The sequence below is a fragment of the Pan troglodytes genome, chromosome 22, assembly GCF_028858775.2.
Source record: "Pan troglodytes isolate AG18354 chromosome 22, NHGRI_mPanTro3-v2.0_pri, whole genome shotgun sequence".
Taxonomy (NCBI): domain Eukaryota; kingdom Metazoa; phylum Chordata; class Mammalia; order Primates; family Hominidae; genus Pan; species Pan troglodytes.
The window spans coordinates 33304548-33324148 of record NC_072420.2 but is presented as its reverse complement, the minus strand read 5'-3'; the positions used below and the strand labels follow the sequence as shown (position 1 = coordinate 33324148).

Genomic DNA, 19601 nt, shown 5'->3' with positions numbered 1-19601 from the left:
ACATTACTCTCAATATCGCAGGGGTGTACACCCCACTGTGATATTTTTCTAAATATTCAGGGCGGGAGACGATAATATTACTCCCAATATCGCAGAAGGTGTACATTCCCTGACCATCAAACATAAGAAGTCCAACAACCTGTTTAGTTTTCTTTAGATCTGTATTTGAATTTGTATTGTCCGTTTGTTTATTTATTATTTTTGAGACACAGTCTCACTCTGTCGCCAAGGCTGGAGGGTAATGGCGCGATCTAGGCTCACTGCAACCTCCGCCTCCCGGGTTCAGGCAATTCTCCCACCTCAGGCTCCCTAGTAGCTGGAATTACTGGCACGCGCCACTACGTTCGGCTAATTTTTGTATTTTTAGTAGAGAAGGGGTTTCACCATGTTGGCCAGGCTGCTTTCGAACTCCTGACCTCAGGTGATCCGCCCTCCTCGGCCTCCCTAAGTGTTGGGATTACACGCGTGAGCCACCGCTCCCGGCCTGTCCATTTATTTTTGTTTTCTTTTTGTCACACTAAAATATAAGCTCCATGAGTGCAGTGACTCTGGATCTGTGGGGCCCGGAATAAACAGCGACTGACGCCGACTGCCTTCAGCAAGAGTCCGCTGGAGGATGGCTGGATATTTCCGGGAGGGTCGCTCTGGCAGGAGCCGCTGGAGCTACCCTAGCAACGCCATCCAAATCAACCTGAACGAAGAAGTGCGGACACTCGCCCTGGCCCCTCCGTCCTGAAAAGCTGACCCGCGCAAACAGCAGCGAACAGCAAGACTCAGTTCTAGGTCGCTGCCGCCAAACTTTCCCAGGCCGGAAACAGCGTGGAAACGTTGCCGGAAGTGGAGACTGAAAGCGGCGGAAGGGACGCTGGAATGTGGAGCGGTTGTGGGGCGGCTGCTGCGGAACTCGGCGATTGTGGTTCCTGCCGTACTTCCCGTTCCTCATCTAGTAACTCCCATCTCAGCCCACGTATCTCCCTGAGTGGAAATCTCGGGCCCCAGACCAGTCGATTGGGAGGTCCGCCCTCCCCTTCAGCGACTTGGTCTGTGTTTTGGCAGTTGCCCCGACAACAGTCACTTCCGGGAAGGGGCTCTGCGAATCTCCTTCCGCGGGTCCGCTCAGAATCAGCTGTCCTCTCAGACTGTGTGGGTGGTTTCCCCGGCCGCAGCTCCGTACGGGCGTGGATTGCTGGGCCTCGGTGCACCCCAGCCTCCCCCACTCGGGTTCTGAGCTTGAGCTGGCGGCTCTTTTTAACTCTGCTTCACTGTTGCTCTTGGCAACATCCACTTCCGGGAGCGAGTGCAGTTTCCCCCGCTCACCGCGGTCTAGGGAGCGTGGGATTCCGGACTCTGAGCGACTGTTAGTGCGTCGCCGCTGCTGGCGATCAGGCGACCCTCGGCCGGCAGGACCCGCGGGCCACGCAGCCCGGGCCTTCTCACCGCCTCAGTACCTCGGCGGGACCGCCATGGTTCTGCTGCACGTGAAGCGGGGCGACGAGAGCCAGTTCCTGCTGCAGGCGCCTGGGAGCACCGAGCTGGAGGAGCTCACGGTGCAGGTGGCCCGGGTCTATAATGGGCGGCTCAAGGTGCAGCGCCTCTGCTCAGGTGCGGCTCGCGGGTGGGCCCATCCAGGACAGATCGAGAGACCGGCGTGGGATGGAGAAAGAGGGGCAGGGTGGGCCGAGGGGTCAGGTTTGTGAAGATTATTGAAGAGATTTGCAGCAGCCGGGGTTGAAACGGGACACTAGGGTTAACCGGAGATGAATAAGGAACCGGAGAAGATCCGGCCTGTCTGACACCCCGGGCTGGGAGGTGGGCCCAGGTGCCTCTCGGAGCCAGGATTTGGGGTGCTGCGAATAAGTGGAAATGGGCTGGGGAGGGAGGAGGGAGCCGAAAGGCCGGGCTGAACAGCAGACTTAGTGCAATTAATCACGTGTGAGGGGTGAGATGAGAACTAGGTGGGCTTTTAAAAGCTGAATTTACTATTTTTAGTCGCCCGATGTAAAGCAGCGAGCCACCTGGCTTTGGGACGGCCCCTTACAGTTGAGGAAGCCTTGGTGATCTTTCCCCGCCCTGGAAACGGCCTCTTGCGTTGCGGCGCCGTCTCCCTACCCCGCGCAGGTTCCAGGGCACCCGCTTTGCCGCAGAACTTTCCGGCGGTGGAAGGGCCCCCATCTGTGCTGTCCATTGGGCAGCCGCCGGCCACTTGTGGCCGTAGAGCATTTGGAATGTGGCTAGTGCGGCCAGGCAACCGAATTTTACATTTGCATTTTAATTAATTAAATATATAAATATAAATAAATATTATATATAAATATAAATAAATATTATATATAAATATAAATAAATTATATATATATATATATGGTATGTGTGTGTGTGAGAGACAGGGTCTTACTGTTGCCCAAGCTGGAGTGCAGTGGCGCGATCTCTGCTCACTGCAACCTTCGCCTCCCGGGTTCAAGCTATTCTCCTGCCTCAGCCTCCCAAGTATCTGGGATTACAGGCACCCACCACCACGCCCAGCTAATATTTGTATCTTTAGTGGACACGGGGTTTCATCATGTTGGCCAGGCTGGTCTCGAACGCCTGACCTCAGGTGATCCGCCTGCCTCCGCCTCCCAAAGTGCTAGGATTACAAGTGTGATCCATCGCGTCTGGCTCATTTTAATTTAAATAAATTTAAATCGCCAAGTGGAGCGAGTAGCTGCCGCATTAGACAGCATAGTTTTTGAACTTGACGGGATGATACTTCCTGATGCGGTCTAGGATATTACTATTTATATAACTATCGTGTATATATAGAATATACAAACGTAACTATTTGCAATAAATAGTATATTCATTTATGTGATTTATTAAATTGCATGAATATGTGATTTATTATGAAATGTATTGATTACATTATATGAATATGTGAGTTTTGCACCGTGGAGAAATTCCTGAGGGTCATGGTTCTTTTCATGAAACTTATGTGTAGTTTCTTAATTGAGCTTCCAACACAAACTCAATATTAAATGTTATTTTTAAGTTAAAGCATTTGAGGAGAAAAGGAATTCATCTTCTTTTCCTATAACGTTATAAATTGGAAATGTGCTGAATGCTAAGAGTCACATTAGTGAACTTAAAATTCATGTATTTATTCTGCACCAGTGCTCAGCCTTCAGAAGACAAGGATGGGGCCGGGCGTGGTGGCTCACACGGGTAATCCTGACACTTTGAGAGGCTGAGGCGGGCGGATCACTTGAGCCTAGGAGTTCTAGACTAGCCTGGGCAACATGGTGAAACCCAGTCTCTACTAAAAATACAAAACGTGGTGACACATGCCTGTTGTCCCAGCTACTCGGGAGGCTGAGGCGTGAGAATCGCTTGAACCCGGGAGGCAATGCTGCAGTGAGCTGAGATCGCTGCAGTGAGCTGAGATCGCGCCACTGCACTCCTGCCTGGGTGACAGAGGGAGACCCTGTCTCAAAGAAAAAAAAGACAAGGATGAATAAGACCAGTACCATGCCCCCGTGTCAAAGGCCCAGGCCAGGTCTGGCACATAGCAAGTGGCATATAAATGTTTGTTCCATAAAATAGTGAGCCAGATGGGCAAGACCCCTGACCCCTGGAAGCTAACATTCCAATGGGGTGTGAGGTGTTATGATGATAACTGTGATAGATGTTGTCTAACTTTCCCTTATTTTCAAGAATTAAGTAGCTTAGACTGTGGTGGAGAGGGAGACAATAAACGTCCCATTCAATTACACCATTTGTTCATAATACTGTATTTTTTCAGGTCAGGTGATGTCCTCACACAATATTATGGGAACACCGAGATCCAGGTGCCTCCTTTACAGGAAGGAAGGAGAGAGGGAGAAAGGAAGGAAGGCAATTTTGCAAGGTTAAAATGTGGACTGGTTTTGGGGTGAATGTATAACAATTAGGAAAAATAGCCATGCATTTGAATAGTGAACATGATACTAGAAAACCAAGTCCCTTGTCCCATCTCTGCTACCTTTGAGGGGTATAAGCTGCTTTAAATCCTCCCCACTGATTTGTGTAAATTATTTATGAAGCATTGACATGAAGTTTTATAGAAGGTCTCAGGCCAGGCGCGGTGGCTCATCCCTGTAATCCCAGCACTTTGGGAGGCCGAGGCAGGTGGATTACTTGAGGTCAGGAGTTCAACACCAGCTTGGTCAACATGGCGAAACTCTGTCTCTATTAAAATACAAAAATTAGCTGGGCGTGGTGGTGGACGCCTGTAATCCCAGCTACTCAGGAAGCTGAGGCAGGAAAATCACTTGAACCCGTGAGTTGGAGGTTTCAGTGAGCCTGAGATCGTGCCACTGCACTCCAGCCTGAGTAACACAGTGAGATTCTGTCTCAAAAAAAAAAAAAAAAAAGATATCAGCTGCATATGTGTCATCTGAGCGAGCCTGACATGATACAATCGTAAATTAAGGAAGGTAGGGGGAATGTACAAGGTTGAATTAAATGAGATAGTCCATGTGAGTGCACTCGGAAAACCATAAAACCCATGTGAATATATATTCAGGCATTCAATGAATAGTAATTTTGCCCTCCCTGAGTTCCAGAAAACACAACATACCACAAATGATTGGAGCACTCAATCTACAGGCCGACTGCCTGGGACATGGGGTGAGCTCCTGAACTCTCTGTGCTGTTGGCTGAGGATGGATCAGTGACTCTTTGTCAAGGGTCCAGCCCAGGCCTGGCACTTAGCAAGTGGCATATGAATGTTTGTTCCACAAAATAGTGAGCCAGATGGGCAAGACCCCTGACTCTTTGGAACTTACATTCCAATGGGGTATGAGGTGTTATGATTGTGATACTGTCTTTCACTTATTTTTAAGAAATGGAAGAATTAGCCGAACATGGCATATTTCTCCCTCCAAATATGCAAGGACTGACCGATGATCAGATTGAAGAATTGAAATTGAAGGATGAATGGGGTGAAAAATGTGTACCCAGCGGAGGTGCAGTATTTAAAAAGGATGATATTGGACGAAGGAATGGGCAAGGTAAGTGAGGATTTCTCTTCTATGTGCATGCTTGATACAGGCATAAGTATGAAAACAGTTCCTTTTTTTTTTTTTTTTTTTGAGACGGAGTCTTGCTCTAGCCCAGGCTGGAGTGCAGTGGCGCAATCTCAGCTCACTGCCACCTCTGTCTTCCAGGTTCAAGCGATTCTCCTGCCTCCGCCTCTTGAGTAGCTGGGACTACAGGCATGTGCCACCACGCCTGACTAATTTTTGTATTTTTAGTAGAGATGGGGTTTTGCCATGTTGGCCAGGCTGGTCTCGAACTCGTGACCTCAGATGATCTGCCGGTCTCGGCCTCCCAAATTGCTGGGATTACAGGTGTGAGAAAGCAGTTCTTTACGTTTAAAAATTGACCTCATCATTTCTCTACAAACTTACAAAATACTGTACTCTGTAGCTCCTGTTGTAAAACTCTAATCTAGGATGAATTAGGTAGATAAAGGAAGCTTTTGTCTTGCTCTTTAATAAGTTGCAGCTTGCTTTTATATGTATTCGATGAACCAGATGAAATGACCCTTTCCCTTCTGTAGCTCAAAAATGGTTGAGTATTGGCAATTTCATGTGTTTCCACCTAATAATTGTTGGCAGGTCCTCACTGCAATGTATTCAGCGTTGTGTTTTGTTACTGTTCGCAAATGTTGGGGGATCTTTCGAGATGGACTGTGTGAAAGAGGAAAGGGAAAGCATGTCAGCACATGGACTTCCCTGATCAAGGACATGCTTCTCTCTGGGCAGAGCACTTCAGTACACGGCAAAACACTGAGGAAATTCCTCTCCTTTCAGTGTTTGGCTGATCATGTGGAATTGATGATAATCCTTTTTGATAGCTTATTCTTTTTAACCTGCATTAAAAGCTCCATTTAAAACACTGTAATTGAACAGCCCTAAAACACTGTTAGGAGTAAAAGAACAGTATTCCTGCAAGGCCTTTAGCAGCTCAAAAATACATTTTTTTAAATATCAGGGATAGTAAGAATTCCTAGTATTTTTCCTTTCAATGTTAACCTGAAAAATGGTTGTCTTCCACATCTTTCTTAAGAAGATGTGGTAAGATGAGGAAAAAAAATACGAGAACCAGTTAACAGTTCATTATTCATCATTAAACCAATATGTAATATGTTCTTAAATTAACCACCTTTTTTTTTTTTTTTTTTTTTTCTGAGACAGAGTCTCACTCTGTCACCCAGGTTGGAGTGCAGTGGCGCAATCTCGGCTCACTGCAACCTCTGCCTCCCGGATTCCAGCGATTCTCCTCCCTCAGCCTCCAGAGTAGCTGGGATTATACATGCCTGCTACCATGCCCGGCTAATTTTTTTATTTTTTGTAGAGACAGGGTTTCAGCATGTTGCCCAGGCTGGTCTCGAACTCCTGACCTCAGGTGATCCACCCATCTTGGCCTTCCAAAGTGCTGGGATTACAGGCGTGAGCCACTACACCCAGCCTAACCACTTCTATTATAATACAATCTTGTATTTCTAATATTTTCAATGTCTAATTAATACTGTTATTTACTAGGAATGTATGGTTTCAACTTGCCCCATTTTCCCTAGGTTTGGGCATTCCATCTTCTTTTTTTTTTTTTTTTTTTTTTTTCGCTTCTAAGCTTTCAAGTTATTATTTTTTCCTGATCTAGGGGTCACCAAATTATGGGCTACAGGCCAAATTTAGCCAGTTGCCTATTGTAAATAAAATTGTATGGAGATGCAGCTACCCCAATTATTTAAGTATTGTCTGCTCTTGTGCTACGTGGCAGAGCTGAGTTATCCCACCCAACAAGACTGTGTGGCCTGCAAAGCCTCAAATTTTACTCTCTGGCCCTTTCCAGAAAAAGTTCACGGGCCCTGTTTACCCAACGACATGCATTTCTGTTTTTTGTAGCCTTTGCCACTTTGCGTAAAGCACACTCCAGGTCTCTGCTGTTGGGGAGAGGTCTTCACCTAACTTCCGGCAGCCAGGTTTCTTGCTTCTCTTCCCTAAATTCCACACTCGCACTCTCTCTCAGTTCATTTACCCCCTGACTCAGACAGAGGGGATTGAGGTATTTCAGAAGAGGCTTTGTATTTGACAGCTCTTTCTCCCTCTCTCCCTTCTATTTTTATAGCTCCAAATGAGAAGATGAAGCAAGTGTTAAAGAAGACTATAGAAGAAGCCAAAGCAATAATATCTAAGGTTGGCTTTTTTAAATGATGCACTAAAACTTGTCGGGTTTTTTTTTTTTTTTTTTTTGGAGATGGAATTTTGCTTTTGTTGCCCAGGCTGGAGTGCAATGGTGCGATCTCGGCTCACCGCAACCTCCACCTCCTGGGTTCAAGCAATTCTCCTGCCTCAGCCTCCCGAGTAGCTGGGATTACAGGCATGCACCACCATGCCGAGCTAATTTTGTATTTTTAGTAGAGACGGGGTTTCTCCATGTTGGTCAGGCTGGTCTCGAACTCCTGACCTCAGGTGATCCGCCTGTCTTGGCCTCCCAAAGTGCTGGGATTACAGGCATGAGCCACCGCGCCCGGCCTAAAACTTGTCTTTTGAGATAAAACTCCAACTCTGGCTTCCAGAGTTGCCTCTCAGCCAGCCTTCTCTTTCAGCCTTCCGGAGGCAAAGGAAACAAGCGTATTTGGGGTAGGCCGTAGCTTTTCCTTTCATAATCCTGACGGTTGCCCAGAGGCCTCTCCGTTCCTCCAGGCAGACACAAATTTTTGTTGGCTTATGTAAATATAGGTTCATGTATAATACAAATATGTATAATACAAATGTTGATTTCATTTCTTTTACCTTTTTGAAGAACTTAACAAAGTTAAGTAGGGGAGATTTGAATATTGTGGCCATCGAGTAGCTCTCCAGACACTTGATTGACTTAATATGTATTTGATATAAATCGGTTTTTTGTAATTGTCTTCAGCATTTTATACAAAGGCTAGTTTATAGAGGGAGGAGCGTAAATTTATACCATTGATATACAGATAATGTGTATCTGGAGGAAGAGAATTTAAGGCTATTGAAAGAAGTAGTATCTGTATCTGTTGCTTGTATTTGTGTGTTGGTGATAGTAGTTGCTACCACTCTCAACTGCAAGTCTCTCGACTGATAACCACTTTTTCTTCTGCTTCTCCTGGTTTGCTCAGCAGAACTGTTATTTTTAAACCAATATTTCTCAAACTTACCAAGCTTTTGACTAATCTTTGAAGAGCCTCAGCAAAGGCTGCCCTGAAGCTCTGTGCCTGTTAATATAGGAAAGGCTTTTTGAAGCTCTACAGGAGAGGCCCTGGTTGAGCCCGTCGTTTGCGTGGTGATGGCATCTAGGCATGTGAGCACGTCTCAGGCCATGGCAAGAAAACAGTGGTCTGGCTGTTGTTCTGCACCCTTCTCCCCACACTTTGCTGTGGAACTCCTCTCTCGGTCGCCTCACTTCTCCCCTTTGCCTGTGTACTTCTCAAAGTACTTTTTATCCTTGGTCTTCTTCCTCTCTCAGTATCTTATCTACTCTGCCAAATGCAAATTCCACCCTCTGCAGATAACTCTGAAGCTTCCATCCTTTCCCCCTGACATCTTGCTTCACTTCCAACCTGAATTTCCAGCTGGTTGTGAGATGATTCTATCTGAACACCCAGTCAGCACTTTGAAGTCCAGTTTTCTAGAAATGAGCTCTTTGCTTCCTCACTCCTCTCCCTCTCTGTTCTGTCCCTGAGAATCAGCACCTCCTATGAGCTTCTCTGTTTCCAGTAACAGAACCACAGTGTCTTGGTTTTATAGGGCAAATCCTCAGTGTCATCTTCAACACTTCTCCCTTCTGTCACCTCTAGGTTTGAAGTGGGGTTCTGTACCGTCTGCTCCCATGATGCCTCTTAAGTCCACCTCTTCCTTTCACTTCCACAGCTGTGGCTTTCTTTAAGGCTCTCCTGTAGCCTTTTGCATTCTCATGCCCACTGGGGGTCCTGCCAGTCAATTCAATTCCGTTCTGACACTAACTACTCAGAGACAGCACAGACCCCACAGGTCAAGGGCAGATCCTTCAATTCTGACACTAACTGCCTGGAGTTAGCATCAGACCCAAAAGTTAAAGGGCGAGATCACCAACAAGACTCCTCTTATTTCAGACACCAGCTGCACGTGAGGTCCCCAGGCCACCCATACTTGTGTCCAGCTTGACTACAAATTTGGAGCTTCCCACAACGCCCCCACTGATGTGTGTCACCCGGCACATCAACGTCTTCACCAATCAGGAAGCTTCACTGAGCCATGATGTCTGGGATTTTTATAGCGTTTTTGTTCAGTAGGCATGATGGCTTAAACCACTGGCCACGTGTTTGATCCCAACCTCTAGCGCCTGGAGGTGGAGGAAGGGAGTGAGGCCGAAAGCTCCAACCCTCTAATTATGTGCTTGGTCTCCCAGGCACGGCCAGCCCCTTCCATGAAACCCAGCGCTGACTACAGGTTACTGTATTAGCACAAGCTCAGGTATGGTGAGAAGGGGCTCGTTATAAATAACAAGACACTCCTGTCACTCAGGAAATTCCAAGAGTTTTGGAGCTCTGTGCCTGGAACTGAGTAGCAAAGACCAGATATATTTGTTATTTCATCACACCTTCCTCTGTACTCTTCAGAGCCTGCTACCTGGTCTCCCTCCAACTAGGTCTGTTCTTTTTTTTGAGGCAGAGTCTTATTCTGTTGCCCAAGCTGGAGTGCAGTGGCATGATTTTGGCTTACTCCAACCTCTGCCTCCCAGGCTCAAGCAATTGTCCTGCCTCAGCCTGCTGAGTAGCTGGGACTACAGGCACCTGCCACCACGCCCAGCTAATTTTTGTATTTTTAGTAGAGACAGGGCTTTGCCATGTTGGCCAGGCTGGTCTCGAACTGCTGACCTCAGGTGATTCGCCCACCTCGGCCTCCCAAAGTGCTGGGATTACATAAGGTGTGAGCCACCACATCTGGCCAACTAGGTCTGTTCTATATCAGCTACAAGATAAATCTCTCAACATTACCACTCCTTCCCAGAAAAGGCAGTCGCTTCCCGTGGCCTAACAGAGGAAACGTGAACTCTTCAGCCTGGCTTTTGTGGCCATTCAAAAACAAACTTCAGCTGATCCAGCTAGAGCTGGCCTCATCTTCTCCTCTCCTTCCTGCCCCATGCTGAGGGGGCTGGCGCCTGCTTTTCTTTGTTTCAGCTTGTCCTGAAGCACCTGCTGCCATCTGTACCTTTTCAGCCCATCTGCATTTCGAGGCCCACCTGCGGTGCCTGCTCCCCCTGCCGTATCTCCCCATCCTCACCGCCATCTGTGCTGCCAGCATTGGGCTCTTTCTCCTTTGAGAATTCTTTGCACTTCATTGTACTCCATGCTCAGTGCTGCTCACCGTCTGCTTTATAATACAGGCCACGGTGTGCTTCGCTCAGCCCCTGAAATAGATGGTAGTCACTCTGGGAGCAAGAACTGTTTGATTTCTTTTTGTTGCTCTGGCAGTATCTGGCAAGGGTCTTGTACAAGATCTTGATCGAATTTATGGAAGTGATTAGCCACACTGTAGATAACGATGGCTTTCTGCTTGCAGAAACAAGTGGAAGCCGGTATCTGTGTTACCATGGAGATGGTGAAAGATGCCTTGGACCAGCTTCGAGGCGCGGTGATGATTGTTTATCCCATGGGGTTGCCACCGTATGATCCCATCCGCATGGAGTTTGAAAATAAGGAAGACTTGTCGGGAACACAGGTACGTAGTTTGTGAGTGGGTACTCTGGAGGTTGAGTTCCTGGCCCCTAAAGCCCTTAAGATTTGATGCCCCTCTTCTGGATGTAGTGTTTTGCTCCCTACACAGCTTTCAGGTTTGCTATGCCCTGCTTCAGAGCAGAGTTCTGAATTCAGGAGCAGCCCCTGAGAGTGGGTACTCATGAGTGAGGGGTTTGGCCCCACACACAGGAGGCAGTGGACGCAGTTTGTGAGGCCGCTCATCAGGAGTGACTGCAAACATTTCCACTGTCTTTGGCTGCTAGGAAGCCAGCTACCTAATTTCTTCCTATTTCTACCCAAATGCATCAGTCCCTTTGCATGGAAATTTGTGTTTCTAGTCTTACCTGTTGCTTCGTGTTATTTTCTGACCCTCATGTTCCATTTTCCTTGGGTTTTCTCACTTCTTATCCTATTGGACAATATTCTTTGTCTAAGCCATGTTAAATAAATGAAATATGCAGAAGTAAACAGGCAGCCCCTTTATACCTCGATTTAAACACCCAGCACGATGCCAGTGCCCTTCCCTGGCAGTGGCCTACAGATCCGTCTAAGACGAACTATATGGATCAAGGTGCAAATGAGATAGGATCTCCCTGTTGTCCAGAGGAGGAAGTTAACTGAGTCAGGGCATGAGTGGAAACTTAACAGGGAAGGTACTAAAGTCAGCAAGGACTTAGAGTGAGGTGGGGGAGTCAGGCTTCCCATGGTGAGCACGGGGAGAAATCTGTCCCCTGCCCCCTGCTGGGAGGGGCTCAGCTGGGCTCTGCCCCCTGGGTGGGAACACACAGTCAAGCCATTCTTACGATTGGCCCCAGGCAGGGCTCAACGTCATTAAAGAGGCAGAGGCGCAGCTGTGGTGGGCAGCCAAGGAGCTGAGAAGAACGAAGAAGCTTTCAGACTACGTGGGGAAGAATGAAAAAACCAAAATTATCGCCAAGATTCAGCAAGTAAGTACTTTTTGCTTTAATGTGTCAGTAGTTTTTGTTATTTCCCTTCAAACTGATAAAAATGTACAGTGAATCCGAAAGATTTAAACTACTGGTACAAATATTTTAATCTTATTGGCTCGGGTTTAAACTAAAAATATCCTCTTCCTGCACACCAACAAAAACTGGAAGAAAATATGGATTGATTAGCAATATCTAGAGTTTGTTTTAATATGTGGGGGAGAGGAAATATACTATGTTAATTTCAAGCGTAAAAATAGGGCTGCAAGTAAACAGATATGTTCCTTGAAATGTAAAATTTCGCCTGACACTGATTTCAGGCTTTTTCAAACTGCTGATGCTGTGTACAGGAGGGGGAGGAGGAAAGGTTCGAGACCTTTGAAGGACATCGTGTAGCGCTGTAACCTGAGGGGCCGCCTTGGTTTTGTGGGTGCTCCTACGTCACTAGGCTGTGATTTTGGGGAAATGGGGCCCTCCACCATATGTAGATCCAGAGTCCGTGGCTCTGAGCATCCTCCCTTTCCCACTGGACCTGCCTGCAGTGTCTGCCTTGGGAATGGTCAAGACAGAGATGGCATCGTGCAGCCTCTGGTCTCCACACAGTGAGAGTCCAGGGCTCAGGGCTGCTCAAGACCAAGGCTTCCCTTGATGCTTCACTTCGGGTGATCAGACATGGGGGACCTGTTTATCTTTAGTAGCCGGCAAAGGCAATCGTAAAACATTTGTTGTAACTTCAGGATTGTCACTCTAAGAACACCTTAATCCACAATTTGCTCTGCTCTCCTCTTTGCAGAGGGGACAGGGAGCTCCAGCCCGAGAGCCTATTATTAGCAGTGAGGAGCAGAAGCAGCTGATGCTGTACTATCACAGAAGACAAGAGGAGCTCAAGGTAGCGGGGGACAGATGGGCTTTCTGCAGTGCTGGTGCCCACACATAGCCTGTGTGCCTTACCTGGGGCTGCTGGGGAGCAGTGAGCTCTGCAGAATGCCGGGGAGGGGTCTTTCTAGAGCTTCTGTCTGCAGGTGTGTCGGGGTCCTGCCAGGTGTCCCCTGGTGTTAGACATGGCAGTGTCCTGCTCCTAGAGGGCAGGGAGAAGGGGAGGTCAGTCATGGACTCTTTCTTCAGTCCCTTTATGTGCAAAACACTTTCCTGAAATGCCTGCCTGAATAAAACATACTTATTTCCAGAGATTGGAAGAAAATGATGATGATGCCTATTTAAACTCACCATGGGCGGATAACACTGCTTTGAAAAGACATTTTCATGGAGTGAAAGACATAAAGTGGAGACCAAGATGAAGTTCACCAGCTGATGACACTTCCAAAGAGATTAGCTCACCTTTCTCCTAGGCAATTATAATTAAAAAAAAAAAAAAGGCCACTTACTGCCCTCTGTTAAAGGTGTTAACATTTCTAGTTTTCTTTTAGTGTGAATTTTTAAAATAGCAGTTATTCAAGGTTTTAGAACTTAATAAATACCTAGTCAGAAGAAAATGTGTAAATCGTTTTTGTTTCAGGACTATTTAGTATGTCATGGTTTTCTTTGATAAAATACTAAACTTTTGGCCGGGCGCGGTGGCTCACGCCTGTAATCCCAGCACTTTGGGAGGTCGAGGCAGGCAGATCACGAGGTCAGGAGGTCGAGACCATCCAGGCTAACACGGTGAAACCCCGTCTCTACTAAAAATACAAAAAATTAGCCGGGCATGGTGGCAGGCGCCTATAGTCCCAGCTACTCGGGAGGCTGAGGCAGGAGAATGGCGTGAACCCGGGAGGTGGAGCTTACAGTGAGCCAAGATCACTGCCACTGCACTCTATCCTGGGCAACAGAGCGAAACTCTTGTCTCAAAAAAAAAAAAAAAAAAAAAACTACACTTTTTTTTCTTCCTGATTGTTTTATATTCTCATGATAACTGGTTTATTGGAGGAAAGCTGATGACTGGCAGTGACCACTAGATGCCGCCAGGCACTCAGCGTGCTTTTTCTCCTGGCCCTCTTTGTAGATCTATTGGAAGCCGAACTCCCAGCCTTGCTGGAGAGGCTTCTCTAACCCTGCTGCGGGGTCTGACTGTAGCCAGGCGTTGCCTGGCCTTGAAGGTGAAGTTTGCCTCCTGGTTGGTGCCTCTCTGGCCTTGTATTCTGGGAGCGAAAGCTACAACTATGATGAAGGTTGAGTAGCAAACTCATCTGACTTTGAAACTTAAATTCTTCTGGAGTTTCTCAGCTTCTCAAGTCTCCTTCATGAGAATAGATCCTGAAAACAAATCCAGATCCCGGTAAAGGGTGATGATTTCTCCCTATGGATGCGGGGTCTGATTCTAGGCCAGCTTCGTACGCAGCTCAGTGACCAACCACGGGATGGATGGGATCACTATCATCCTAACTGAGTATCTAGGACACCATTGAGTTTAAAGACTCCAACTCATCATCACTGTAAACCATCCAAGTATCCTGCAAACCCTGGCACTTTAGCATCTGAAAGACACCTGCCAGACTGCCTGTGGCAACCAGCAATGGCCCAGACGTTCCCTCATGCTTGACTTTTGGTGCCTAGGGTCCTGTTCTCCTGGTTAGAGGGAACTTGGTGTGCTCACACTGAGGGAAAGTGAAGGACGCGGGGCATCTTCCTGCCCTGGCCTTCCTGCCTTGGTGCCTGCGCTCCCCACCATCCTGCAAAGAGGAACCCTGGGAGTGAGTGGAGGTGGCAGGGGTTTGGTTCCTGCCTGCTGCCAGGCGGCCTTGCCCAGGGGGTGGGTCCCAGACCTGAGAGCAGAGCGCTGTTCTCCGAAGTGCTTTGTAGCTGACTGCATCTTGTGCCTTACTCTTTTGGTTGATTTTCAAATTTTGTAAAAGCAAATTTGCATCTATTTTCTCTTTTACTTGGTTATAGTTTTAAATGTCTCTATGAAAAGGTTTTGACCTTGGATGATGTAGTATATGCAATAAGATGCTGTGATTTTATTTCAGGAGCATCCTGTCTTTGTCAATGTATAGTTCGTGTGTGTTAAATTCATGCTCAGACTTGTAAGAAACAGTTAACCAAGCCATGTGATCATAGTAGCTCTTCTCAGGGAACTACTACTTCAATATCATTAGAAAGTCTTACTGAGCCTGCAGTAGGAATACTCTTTTGGCCATGATAGTTATCCCACTGCTTCGTGTAATCAGCAGAACTTACTAACCAAAAAGTCACTCACGCATGACACTACACTCCTTAAATACCCATGCGAGAAGAACCATCCTCTCTCCCTGCCCTTGTCTGCCTCAAAAGCCTCTCTGAGCTTGGTGTGTTTGGGTGCAACAGATCTCAGGAAGTATGTGAGTAGCTTATTTGCAAGCCATCTGTGACGGCGGGGGGGAGGTGGTGCCCGCTGTGGCACCGTGCTGTGTGTGTTCCCTTTGCGTCCACTTGCTGACTCACCCAAGGTCACAGGTAGCTAGTGGTGGTAGGACCACAGGGTCATGTCCAGGAACTTTCCCAGGATTTCCCAAGAAATCAATTTATCAACAAAAGTAATCTTGCCAGTGTTAGACCACTGATCAGCTTAAGTCTGTGGTCTTGTTGTTATTTTCTTCTTTTTTTAATCCAGTCCCTGTTTGAGTCAATATCAAAAGGAAACCAAGTGTCTGCTGTATGCACAGTGCCCATCTAGGTCTGTGGTTTTGTCCTTTGACAGAACTTGTCTTCTTATGTGGTTCTTTCATGGAGACCAGGAATGCTAGTAATAAAATTTGACACCACCTAAAACCTTTTCGACCATCAAACTGACAGCATCAGGCAGTATTTCTGTCACAAGATTACCTCGTTCCTTGGCAACTGCTCTGCAAAGAGTGTGCCATCAAGCTTGAAATGAACTGCCACATACTTGGAGCACAGTAGCCTTGAGAGGGTCTGAGCTCACTAAATTCCCTTCCAAAGCCTCAGCAACCACCCGCTTGAAGAAGTGACCAGAGAGAGCTGCTTGCCCCCACCTCTTGCTGTTCCTTGCAAGATAGGAGTTGCCCCTCTACACTACCAAAAACCCACTGGCCCTGGACAGGGCTCAAGGAGAGAGGTGGCTGATTTCCAGGAGAAGTTCGATACTAGACATAACAGTAACAGCAGCTGGCATTATGGGGACTTTGCTATTTCCCAGACGGTTGTACTAAGCACTTTACCTATATATTTTTTCGTTTATACCTAAAAACAGCCAAATTAGAAAGAAACTACTATTGTCATCTCACGAGTTAGGAAACCAAAGTCCAGAGGGATTAAATTGCCCAAGGTGAGGAGACTGTAATCCCAGCACTTTGGGAGGCCAAGGCGAGTGGATCATCTGAGGCCAGGAGTTCGAGACCAGCCTGGCCAACATGGTGCATGGTCTCTACTGAAAATACAAAAGTTAGCTGTGCATGGTGGTGTGTGCCTGTAATCTCAGCTACTCGGGAGGCTGAGGCAGGAGAATTGCTTGAACCCAGGAAGGAGAGGTTGTGGTAAGCCGAGATCGTGCCACTGCTCTCCTGGGTGACACAGCGAGACTGCATCTCAGAAAAAAAGAAGAAGAAGAAGAGACACCAGGGATCTATGTACACAGAGGAAAGGGACAGGGAGAAGGCCGCCATCTGCAACACAAGTAGTGGGGCCTTGGGAAGAACCAGCCCTGCCGATGCTGTGATATTGGACTCCGGCCTCCAGAACTGTAAGAAAATCAATGTCTGTTGTTTAAGCCACCCAGTCCATGGTATTTCGTTATGGCAGCTCTTACAAACTAAGACACAAATGGGTATTCTATAGGAATAGATATATATACAAGGAAGATAGACATTCTTCCTTTTATCAAAGTGGACTTTACTTCTTAAAATGCTCAGAATATACTAACATTGTAAAATATAATTTTAATTTTTTTTTGCAAATGGGAAACCACACAGTTCCAGTATCATCTACATAATCTGTTTCTGATTCTTGCCCAACTCCCGCAGCCCATGTTAAGGTTGAGAGCCCACTCCCTCCTCAGTTCCCAGGTTTCCGAACACACCTCCTTCTTCATCTCCCATTGAGCTGGTTGTAATCATGGCATTCGGTTACAAGTCTGTCTCCCTGGATGGACTGTGAGATCATGGGAACCAGGGCACTGTTGTTAGATTTTTAATTTTATTGTATTTATTTATTTATTTATTTATTTTGAGACAGGGTCTCACTCTGTTACCCAGGCTGGAGTGCAGTGGCATGATCTTGGCTCACTGCAACCTCCACCTCCCGGGTTCAAGCTGTTCTCCTGCCTCAGCCTCCTGAGTAGCTGGGATTGCAGGCACGCACCACTGTGCCCAACTAATTTTAGTATTTTTAGTGAAGGCAGGGTTTCACCATATTGGCCAGGCTGGTCTCACTCCCAACCTCAGGTGATCTGCCTGCCTCGGCCTCCCAAAGTGTTGGGATTGCAGGCGTGAGCCACCGCGTCCAGCCTCTACCATGGCATAGCACATATGCTCACATACTCTTAGAAAGATCACAAGAAACTGGTGACCGTGGCTGCTTGTGGTTAAAACTCTAGGGGGCCTGGAGGATGGGCTGGGAGGGAGTCACGCTTCACAGGATGGTCTTTTGTACCTTTGAAATCCACCTATTCAAATAAATGCAAAACCAGTTGCAGTACAGCCACGTCCACGGCAGCATGATTCACAATAACTCAAACGTGGAGGCAACCCAAGTGCCCATCCACAGATGAATGAGTCAACAAGAGGATGAATGAGTCAACAAGAGGTGGTGTATCCGTACAATGGAATATTATTCAGCCTTACAATGGAAGGGAATCCTGACACATGCTCCAACAGGGATGAACCTTGATGACATTACGCTGAGTGAAATAAGCCAGATACCAAATGACAAATACTGTAAGATTCCACTTATACGAGGTTCCTAGAGTAGTCAGATCCAGAGACAAAGCAGAATGATGGTTGTTAGGGGCTGGGGACAGCAGGGAAGGATGGAGAGTTACTGTTTAATGGGTATAGAGTTTAAGTTTGAGAAGATAAAAACATTCTGGAGATGGATGGTGCTGATGGTTGCACAAGAATGTGAGTATCACTGAACTCTACACTTAAGAGTTTTGAGTTTTTAGTTTTAGCTGGGTTTGGGGTCCCAGGCCTCAGGCCTCACCTGCTGCCTCAGGATCTCCAGGGCCCTCCCAGATCACAGACCTAACAGATCTTAGGACAGTCGGCCCAGGGTCATCAGCGCAATTGATGCGGCTCCCTCCCTCTCTTGTAGGACATTTTCATGGATGTTGGCGTTTGGTATCAGAGCAGCTGAAGTTATTATGCATTTTCAGTGTATGTATTTATGTAGATAGTGGTATGCTCTTTTAATTTTTTTTTTTTTTTTTTTTTGAGATGGAGTCTCAATCTGTCACCCCCCAGGCTGGAGTGCAGTGGTGCGATCTCGGCTCACTGCAATCTCCACCTCCCGGGTTCAAGCAATTCTCTGCCTCAGCCTCTCAAGTAACTGGGATTACAAGCACCCCCCACCATACCTGGCTAATTTTTGTATTTTTAGTAGAGATGGGGTTTCACCATCTTGGCCAGGCTGGTCTTGAACTCCTGACCTCATGATCCACCCACCTCAGCCTCCCAAAGTGCTGGGATTACAGGCATGAGCCACCGTGCCCGGCCATGATAGTGGTACACTCTTAAATGTTTAACAATAGCTTTCCCAAAATACATGTGCATATAAATACAGATGTAAGTTTGTTATAAATTTTGCTGATATCAAGGATATGTAGCATACAGCTTACAAATAATAAGATATGCTGCACTCTCTATCATGAACTCCACATAACCAATTGATGCTCACAGAATGTTTTTGCTGATTTTTGTTGAAACACGATTTGACTAGTCTAATTATATAGCAACCTGCTAACTCTTTTCCCTATACATTTATTTTCCTTAATCTGATTTGTGATGTAAACTATTTTCACCCTTGTATATATTACATACAAAACTGAAACCTCTTTCAGTTTCAGCACCGGACACCACCCACATGTGAGACACCATAGTGAACATTTTCTCCATCACTTTCTTTTTCTTTTTTTTCTTTTTGAGACGGAGTCTCGCTCTGTCGGCCGGGGTTGGAGTGCAGTGGTGCGATCTCGGCTCACTGCAAGCTCCGCCTCCCGGGTTCACGCCATTCACCTGCCTCAGCCTCCCGAGTAGCTGGGACTACAGGCACCTGCCACCAGGCCCGGCTAATTTTTTTTATTTTTAGTAGAGACAGGGTTTCACTATGTTAGCTAGGATGGTCTTGATCTCCTGACCTCATGATCCGTCTGTGCTTCTGGAGCCTCTGGAGCATGTCTCCTGACGCCTGGAAAACAGCTACCCAGGGGCAGCGTCTGCAGGCACTGAGTCCAGCACAGGTTTCTGAGCTCCAGGCCACACAGAGTACGTCAGAGCACCCTGCGTGGAGCAGACGAATCCGCATCTGCAACGGGCTCCAAATACAACCTGCATCCCGACCCTGGGCACAGAGTTAGGGCCCAATAGAGCTGGGCCAGAACAGTTATTCATGGTCTTCAGAATTCATGTTTGTGAAATGCAGGGCCCATGTCTTGTAGGGGTAACAGGAGCAGTGTTTAGAGCGGAGCACAGGGCCTGTACCCATCAGGTGTTATTACTGTGAGCTGCCTTTATTCGTGCTCAAGTTATTGAATGTGAACAAGTTTAGTGTCCAACACCGTGGAACAAGAAGTCCAACACCGTGATGCAGGATTCATCGAATGTGGGCATCCCTCCTACCTCTCCACTGGCCCCTGTGACAGTCGATGCCTGACCTTACCTGTCAGTTCAATGTGTAAAAGCACAAAAGTAGATTCCTTCATTGTGCCAATGCCACAGAACGGAAGGGGGTGGTGCTGC

The 19601-nt window shown here is 47.0% G+C and overlaps 1 protein-coding gene across 4 annotated transcripts; it reads left to right on the top strand.

The window, feature by feature from the left end:
* The first annotated feature begins 346 nt into the window (after positions 1-346).
* CFAP298 (cilia and flagella associated protein 298) lies at positions 347-13284 on the top strand. 4 transcript variants are annotated; one of them, NM_001350328.1, is given in 7 exon segments: positions 1081-1602; positions 4860-5027; positions 7150-7217; positions 10590-10748; positions 11581-11712; positions 12506-12601; positions 12900-13284. In NM_001350328.1, coding segments are annotated over 7 exon segments (873 nt in total). In that variant the 5' UTR covers positions 1081-1463; the 3' UTR covers positions 13011-13284.
* Positions 13285-19601: the final 6317 nt, after the last annotated feature.

Excerpts from the sequence above, each read along its gene's own strand:
- CFAP298 (XM_024352317.3), top strand. The coding sequence starts at position 1,464 with ATGGTTCTGCTGCACGTGAAGCGGGGCGACGAGAGCCAGTTCCTGCTG. Across the intron at positions 1,603-4,859 it reads GGTGCAGCGCCTCTGCTCAG|AAATGGAAGAATTAGCCGAA; the intron begins GTGCGGCTCGCG and ends CTTATTTTTAAG. Across the intron at positions 7,218-10,589 it reads CCAAAGCAATAATATCTAAG|AAACAAGTGGAAGCCGGTAT; the intron begins GTTGGCTTTTTT and ends TTCTGCTTGCAG.